Source organism: Myzus persicae, unplaced genomic scaffold (assembly GCF_001856785.1).
Source record: "Myzus persicae strain clone G006 unplaced genomic scaffold, MPER_G0061.0, whole genome shotgun sequence".
In the NCBI taxonomy this organism is placed as follows: domain Eukaryota; kingdom Metazoa; phylum Arthropoda; class Insecta; order Hemiptera; family Aphididae; genus Myzus; species Myzus persicae.
Window position 1 is genome coordinate 603750 of NW_019104222.1, and position 9723 is coordinate 613472.

General features: G+C 26.1%; 1 protein-coding gene across 2 annotated transcripts; it reads left to right on the plus strand.

The window, feature by feature from the left end:
- Positions 1-1221: 1221 nt before the first annotated feature.
- On the plus strand, positions 1222-8868 carry LOC111040179 (neuroglobin-like). 2 transcript variants are annotated; one of them, XM_022323969.1, is made up of 4 exons: positions 1222-1422; positions 2343-2568; positions 5247-5373; positions 8664-8868. In XM_022323969.1, the coding sequence occupies exons 1-3, from the start codon at positions 1322-1324 to the stop codon at positions 5370-5372; spliced, it is 453 nt and encodes a 150-aa protein (XP_022179661.1). In that variant the 5' UTR covers positions 1222-1321; the 3' UTR covers position 5373; positions 8664-8868. The 2 variants fall into 2 exon arrangements, with proteins under 2 accessions (XP_022179661.1, XP_022179660.1); XM_022323968.1 differs by lacking the exon at positions 8664-8868 and adding an exon at positions 7493-8008 and having other exon boundaries at positions 1223-1422.
- Positions 8869-9723: the final 855 nt, after the last annotated feature.

Sequence of the window (9723 nt, forward strand, 5' to 3'; positions counted from 1 at the left end):
AATATTACTAAGTACATAATATTTAAATGATTAAATTTCACATTGAAGTGTTAATTTTTCCAAATTATTACAAAACTTGGGGAGACTCCGGTAAATGAAATTACTATGTCCCTCCTAGGTAAAATTATAATTTTGACTTTATTGAAAATTCAGTTGATGCTGTTCAAGTTGTATCATGTCAATATTTCGTTTTTAAGCGTTTGGATATCAAGAATTAAAAAGTATAATATTATATATAGTAACTTATCTCAAAAAATACGTAGTTGTTTAAATAAATTATGTTATACAAATAAAAATAATAATAATAATAATAATAATAATAATATATGTAATTGAAAGAAATGAAAAAATGTTTTTATTTATATTTATTCCATTGTTTGAAATAAATATCCATAGTGAACGAAGTCAACCATTGTAATCAATTATAACATCGGTTTTAACAAAAACCAATACGTGCCCCGAAGTTACACTTTTTTACTGATCACTTCGGACAAAATTAAACTTTTGAAAAAATTGGGAACTTGTTGAACTTTTGATTATTATTCTGCTGTATGATTTCGACTTACTTAAAGAAAACGGTATATTTTTTTCATTATTTTAGAAACAATACATAGGTACCTACTAAGATTAATATTTAAAATAGTTCAAATCTGTCTGGAGAGACCCCATTTTATGGTAAGTACAATATAATAGAACATTCACCACTGTTAGATGATTGAATCTTTCCGATTTGTTACACACTATATACTCGGCTCGGATGCGTATACGCGTATACAATGGCCTATTCTTCGGCTCCCTTGCATTCACTGGTTAGCAGTGTCGATTGATTTTTTTTATTCAGTTCCAATTAAGCCCACTATGAATTTTAATAATAAGCCACAGCGTAACTATACAAATGAAACTCCTAAGCAGTGCATAATATACACGCGATATCAGTGCTTCTACATATGATTGAAATGTATTTTGGCTGATAATTTAACGCGCCTTATCTAATAAGTATTAGACGTGTTTACAAGTGTTCAAACATATATGACGTAATTTGTGTGTGTGTGTGTGTGTGTGTGTGTGTGTGTGTGTGTGTGTGTGTGTGTGTGTGTGTGTGTGTATATGTGTGTGTGTTGTGTGTGCGTGCGTGTGTGCGTGCGTTTGTGTGCGTAGTGTGTGGATGATTGTGCGTGTGTGCGTGTACAGTGTGTAGTGGATTCTTATAAGAGTAGGTACAGTTCATACAACTGTTTCAGTCTGTCTCGAAACGTTACGCATTTACGTTTCGTCGACTTTCGCTAACGGTTGCTAGGGTTATTGCACACTTGAAACTAAAATGGCAAGTTCATTGAGTCCTCTTCAAATTTCGCAACTAAAAGATTCATGGTCAGTGCTTGCACAGGATCCGAGCCAGTTGGCGTCAGCATTGGTAATCAGGTACCTATTTACACATACATTCAAATATAATATTTCTTTACTCATCATAGATCTGTTTATGGCCCATTAAAAAAAATTTAATCCACCTATTTGAATTTCCTGCGATTTTGAGTTCAATATGTTATTCTTGTGAGACGAAATAACGAATCGACGAGTAAATGATATGCGAATCAAATATAAAACCACTCTTGATAAAATGTGTTTCAAATGTTCATCAATAAAAATTAATTTTAATATAAAACCACGAACTTTTGAGGGAATGTATAGGTACACAAAAACAAGTTACTGTTTGAAAATCATTCTATTTAATATAATTAATATCTTAGTAATCAGCATGTCATTAATAGGTTACTAAAAATGCCCTATTAAAATCGATAATTTTATACACACCAATATAGCTTTTAAATAAATAATTGTCATACATTCGTTAATAGTTTAATTAATCTCATGAAATCCATTTTCAAAATGAATCTAGTATTCATATCATAACCATTTTAGTATTATTAAGCTTATTAATTTCATCACTTTAAATAATTGGTTCATGTCTTGGGATTTTAACTGTTGAAATGACTTCCAGCGTTTGATTGACACAATAACATTAAACATGACAAGTCGAGGTTATAAATCACGGTACCATACATTACATTTTACTTTGGAATTATTACTCTTATAACGTTGTATTCCTCACATAAAACATTAAAAATAATAGATAATAATAAAAAAAACAATATATTAACTAAAATATATTTCTTTCATCTATATTTGTTAAATTTTTTACTACGATAACCCTTCCATTATAAGAATTGTGCGGGCAATAAAATATTTTTCTATTTCATTTAGTATGCAAAGTATAAATTACTTTTGATAGTACATGTTTCTCGGCATTAAATTGATTTCTTAATAATATTTATTACCATAAGGTTGTTCAAAGAAAATCCTGAGTATCAATCATTATTCAAGCGGCTTAAGAACTTATCAATAGACGAACTTGCTTCTAATCCCCAGTTTATGTCACATGCATCGAAGGTAGGAGCTGCATTGGGGTTGACTATCGATCACCTTGACAAACCTGAAGAATTAGAAAAAATACTAACAAATCTTGGAATTAAACATAAAAAATACGGACTCACAGCGAAACATTTTCAGGTGAGTGCATATTTATTACTAACATATTAGTTATAAAGTCTAACAAAACATATTTTATAGTTTATTTAAAATCATAAAATAATCAAATACAATCATGGAAAAAATATATTTAGCTGAAAAACTTAAATATTATAACAATTATATAAATATAATTGCCTATTTTATATAGATAATAAGATTTATAATAAACTTCATATACACAAGAAATTATGATACCTATATAATGATACTATGCATAATTGTTATTAAAGGGAGATTAGAGTTTTATTTTTTTACGTAGAAGTTTGTTTAATGTATTATAATTTATAGTGTCATGTTATATCTACCGTTTATTCACTGTTAAATATTTAGTTGCATTCCTACAAACCACAAAACCCATAAAAAAATTAATTGAAAAATAAAATGTTTTCACCACAACTATAATGAAGGTTTAGTACCAAAATCCGTCTAGTATATTATAAATTGATTGACAAAGTAATAATGAATGATATTAAACAATTTAAAAATTAAATATTAGTTATTTGTTCAAATTATTTATGATACATTTCACAGTCATTAGTATTTTTATTTCAATTGAACCTATTTAATTTTATACTATAACTTTTTTGTTTTATTTAACGCAAATGATGTTATTGTTAATTTATAACATTTGCATTATTAACCTAAACAATAGCATGATTATTGCGAATAAGTATGTATTTTTTATAATGACTGTTCCTTGATCACAATCTAATAAATAAATAATACTGTGGTATCGTATTTTTTATTCCACGAAATATCTAATTGAAGCTACTTGCACTTTATTCACATATAAATAATAAATAATTTCCAAACATATACTGCACTGATATTATACAAAGTAATAAATAATAATGTAATCCATAAAATCATAAGTTGAAATACTTGTGTTTTATTTGTTCGTATTGTGTTACTTGCTTATAAACTAACACCAATAGGTAATATAGACGAGAAATATATATTATTACAACAGTGTTAATATTTGTATAGGTCGTTTTAAAAGGAATAAGGTACATTTTTTTTTCCAATTTAATAAATATGTTACACATGTATCATATTATAACAATACTTATTAAATTAAATCTTTATACATATAAGTGGATTTGTTCTGACTGACAGACTGACAGAGAATAATCATTGAATAAAGTCTAAACTATAAAAAGTAGAGATTTGGAATTTTGACAGTATCTTCGTTTCATAATGTAAGTGCATGCCGAGAAAGGGTTTTTAAAAATTTGCATTTTAAGGACATCTTTAAAGCACACATGGATTTTGTTTCAGCAAAGAGAAATCGAATATTTTTTTGTATGGTTGCCTTTGGGTATAGCGAACAAAACTATATCAGTAAATTATTATTTACGTACAAACAAAAATTCAGTTTCTGAATAATAAACTTAACAACAACAAATTGAACAAAGTTTAAATTATATAAGAGGTAGAATCATTTGCAATGTAGTATCGTCTAGCACCTAGTATCGATGATATATGAGTAAAACAAATTTATTATTCACAAGTATGTTGTAACATAGTACCTACCTAATTTTAAGTTTAAACAATACAATAATTATATTGGTTGGATTTATTTAATTTTTATATTTAAATGTTTTGTAAATAATAATTAAATATTTAAAATAACCTTATTTTGATAATTGAGAGTAATTGTTATTTGTAGGTGTTCGAATTTTTACATGTGAATGAATACAAGCTTTCATATTTTAAATTAGCGAGCCATATATATAAATACTATGATATCAAGAACCAAAATATTTGTAAATACATTTTATATAATTTGATTTAATCAGTACTTTTATAACACAGAAGTAATAAAGATAACTAATAGCCAGTAAACATATAAAATAGGAATTAGTTCAATATTATTTTGTTTTGATTAGATTACGAGCTTTCAGAGAGCTTTTGGAAAATTCATTTGTAGTTAATGTCATTGAAAACGGATGTACAATATCACATCCTATTGTCGCAAATAAAGCGGATCTCAAAATAGGACTCTTGGAGTTATTAGAAGATGAAGGTCTTAAACAGTTTATAATGCCCTTCTATATTGGAATTTTGGAAGCATGTTCTATTTTATAATACCCAAATTTTAAAAACTGTGCTGTGAAATAGATATGAATTTTCGGAACGAAATATTCAAGTGAATCTCTTTATTCAACAATAAAAATAATTAAGTCATCTGCTCCTACAACCAGATCTTAAAAGCTTATTAAAAAATTAGACACGAACAAAATACCACTCAAACAAATTTAGTTAGGTTATTTTTTGAATGTATTATTTATATTAATTTACTATATATTTTTGTTTATTAATCCGTATTATTTTTAGCTTTATACCTATATAATAAAAATATTTTTTTACATACATTTTTACCAAAAAAAATTAAAACTATTGCTTTTTGTAAATAAGACGATAGCCGCAAATTGGCCACCCTTGGTATATAATGATATTAATGTTTGATTTTTGAAGGATGAAATAGTATATTATGTGTAATATAATGAGTTGAATATTTTTTTCGATCTTTGTCAATAATTCAATATCGATATTATATCTGAATAAAATCGAGTTTGACATCAAAAATGTTGAATATTAAGCTAAATACCTATTATGGTGTAAAATATTTATTGTTTGTACTATAAATGTTTAAGGTTATTGGAGATGTGTTGGTTGCTATGATATCAGAAGCAATCGGAAATAGTGAACCAGAATTATTAGACTTGTGGAAATCCAGTTTAACTTCAGTACTGAGTATTATAATTGCAGCATGCCAATAAAGTGAGTAAAACAATGTTTGTTTTTATTAAAACTCGATGAATAAAAAGAAGAATGTATTTTAAATAATTCGTCAGTGTTTTTATATTATAATAAGTACCTAAATCATTAATGAGTGAAGCGATATATTAACTATACAAGATTGAACGATGTATGTTTTTATTTAATTTGTATTAAATTATTTTTTATAGTAGACAAAAATATTTCAATTTTCAACTTCAATATCATTCCTGTTAGAAAACTGAATGTAGTTTGTAATTTGCGAGAGAAGTGGGGGTAAAAAGTAAAACTCCTAGTACTCTTCGTAATAATTGGGAAAAACATTAAAAATAAACAGGACTTTTTTTCGTCAATATTTCGAAGATGTTCTGAAAATTACAGTTCGCAATTAATTAATTTTTTTATTTAATGCTTGAAAATTTGATTGAATTCAAATTGAAAAATGTAATTGTCATTACAGTGACAATGTACACTTGCACATTCAGTACAGCAGAACGGTTATCTATTTTACCATTTTTTAAAAAAATTATTTGAGTTAATTAGAACTTTACTCTTGAAAAATTATTAGTTAAATTATTTACCCAAGTGATTTCCATAAATATAATAAAAAGTAAAAACCAAATAATTTAAAGTTAAATAAGACCTAATTATATTCAAGTCAATGTTAGGAACATAACTTATCATTATACTTATTAGTTATTATCATTACCTATTTGGCTACGTCGCTACTCCGCCATAGTTAATCTACTCAATACTCGTAAAATTAAATTTGTATACAGTTTAACTGTTAAAGTACAACTATAACTGTAGACTTAGAATGGCCAGATCTATATATTTTTAAAAGGTTTTTAAAACATTTTTTTTTGTAACATACGATAAAGACAATTTTTAATTTTATATTTTAGAAAGGTTAAAAATTTAACTGTATTACCTTTACACGTGTTATTTTCACTTCTGTCATTATTAAATTATTTATTTATTAATTTTTTTTTTTGATACAAGACCCTTACACCATGGGCAATTTTCTTGGCTATAAATTGAGGGTGGTTGTAGAGTACCTACTTCGGCTAGTGATTCGGACAGGTTGTGACTTGTTCTGATGTTGTGATATATTTGAAAGGCAGTGAAAATGTGATTAAAGGTGACTTGTTCACTGCAGGCTGTGCATATTGGAGGTTCTCCTTTGGTCATTAAGAAATTGTGATAGATTTGATAGTGTTCGGTTCTGATTCTTGTTAAGATAATTTCAAATTTTCTGGGTATTTTGATAGATAATGTCCAATTTTTTTGTTTATGTGATTCAGTTTAGTGGAGTAGGATGTCCATTTCTAGTGCCATCTTATTTGGCATTTATTTGCTATTAGCATTTGTATGCCTCTGAATGAAGTGATTTGTGTGAACGATGATAGTGGAGAGGTGATTGCGGTTTGGCTGCGAGATCAGCGAGCTCTTTTTATACGATGTTAGAGTGGCCCAGAATCCAAAGGAGTTTGATTTTGTGGTTATTGATGTTATGTAGCTTGTATATTTTGTTTTGAATATGCAGGCCAATGTCTGAAGGGTTATTTGTATTTTTAATATTATTGCTGGCGCCGAGGGAGTCAGTGAAGATGATAGTGCCTCGGAGGTGGTTACCAGTTATTAGCTCGAGAGCTTTTACTATGGCAATTGATTCTGTTGTAAAAGCTGAGTAGGAGCTGGAGGGCTTGCACATGAATTCAATGTTGTTCAAAATTACATCAGCTCCGATCCCGTTTCTGTCATTATTATACATTGTTTTTGTCTTATATTGTTAATAGTTGAAAAACATTACAATCTATTATAGAATTCATTAAATAAAATAAAGACACTAGAAATAATTATAAGTAGATATGTTATAACTTCACTTATAATAAATAGTTATCATTTATCTAGAATTTTTTCAAGTGTCTTTAAGTATGTTATATAAATCGTTTAAAAAACATTTAAAAAGTAAATAGATATACATGGCCACTCTAAGTTTAAATCCTGTTTTTTTTTTTTTTTTTGGTTCCTAACCTACTAGAAAATATGTATTTTTTATTTCTATTTTATCATTTAATGCAATAAAATTTGTTTAACCAGAGGAAATGTATTGTTTTAGGTCCATGACAACATTTTAGTGATAATTTCACGATCACGCAATTTATTAATTGTTACTATGTAGGCTATTTTGATGGACGAGGAGTGTTATTACTTTTCGTAATAATATTATTCGTATATTTTTGTCGAGGGTTGTTAATTTTTATGGTCTCATATTAATATACTATATACTATTGTTAAAATAAATTAATAATACGTACATGTCATGTTCTTAATTTACGAAACTAAATAACACTTAATCAGTTGATTGATACAATTATTATTGTTTTTTTTTTAAAATCATTTTCTTTATTGAAACTTATTTTATTTTATCATATGAATTATACGACTACTATGCATACTGTAAAACTAATATAATGTTTTAAAATATTTATGTTTCATTCTTTGTACATTTTTTTAAAAATATTAATATGTATGTTGTAGAATTATTTATTTTAAAAATGTGTTTGTGTGCATACTATGGTTAAGTTATTCTTAGATACAACATTTTTACTACAATATATATTTTATTATAATGCGTTTTGTATAATCAATTACATTTATGTGTTGTAAATGTTTAATAGATATAATTATACAAAAAAAATAATTAAAAATATTTAAACTGCATCGTTTTTACTAACAATAATGTAATAGAAACTAAATAGAATGTTTAATAATATCCATACAATCAATCATCGAATCGAAATCTCTGTGTTATCCCTCTTAATATTAAAATATAAAAGTCTTGGCTACACGAATTCCCTCTTTGCAAATTTTTCAAAAATTTTAATGATAAACAATTTTATCCAGAGTAAAGAGTTATTTAATAGAACATATATATTTATCATACTCTTTTACCATACTTACTTAGATACGCGCTGGTCCATACAAATAATATTTGAATTAGTGAATTATTATATTGATAATTATTACTAATTACTGCCTGTAGTATAGGTATCTAAAAAAAAACAGTGGTTTTTCGATGTTATGATTGGCTTCATGAGGTAAAATATTTTTAAATTTTGATATACATTGTTAGAACAATATAAGATTTTAATATTAATTACTATTTAGTCGTAAGGTCTACAACAATTGTTTGATTCAAATAATTACAAAAACAATTATTATGTATTATGTAATGTATGTAATATATGTACACATTTTGACTAAAATATTATTTGATATACTTATAGGATTAACCAATTTTAATAATCCAACATGAACATGTTCAGTCGGGCTCGTTATCTTCCCGAACAACAAATAACAATAAAAAATATATAATCCATTATACTATACATAGGTAAGCCTATACAATTATTAATATGCGTAGATTATCTGATATGAAATAGGTACAGGCAGTAAAATCTATAAATCAGTATGTTTAAATACTAAGATTAGGTACTTATAGTAATTACTATTATTCGTTACGTTATAAAACTCGTAATATTAAAATTAAAGTTTGGATTTAACTATCTAAGTGCTGTATATATCTAATAAAAAATTCAAAATGTTAAAAAATACATGCGAAATTATATTTTTGGTGTTTGGAATTTAAAAAAAAAATGTTTTAAACGTCCGTACCTAAAGTATTATAACCATGGCTTTTAATTATTTAATACTAAAATATATATTTTTAAAGCATATTATCTTAATTGTAATCTAATTTGCCACTGCCGTTTATTGTTCATATAATATGTTGGTCACATATGCATTCATTATTCTTATTGAATTGTATTATATTAAATTCTAAAGATAATGATCAATATTAATAACACTATTTCCTAAATGAATAAGCTTTGCTTGATTCGGATTTTTAAAATTTTTCTGTAGGATCTAAAACATGCAATACAAAGTTGAAATTGTACAAGAATTCAGTCTTTAAATTCCATTTAAAATAAGAATTTTGATGAAAATTGTCAAAACTACTCAAATTTTTAAATATTGTTTTGTGGTAAACAATTCATGAAAAATTTAATTTTTTTATAACCAACGCTTTAAAATATAATCCAAGATTCTTCAGAAGTTGACCTTAAACTTGACTTAAAAGTTAAGCATGAAATCACATTATTTTTATAAGCGCTTGATGTTAGAAGAAATTAGGTAATCAAACTTTAGATAAAAATTCCTTCTATACGACTTTGTTTATTTTGGTGCACCTAATGCAAAAAATATTAACAGTAGAACATAGAAACATTCCACTATTACTTAAGTTATTGTATTCTACATTTTTAGGTTATATAATGTTGACATGGA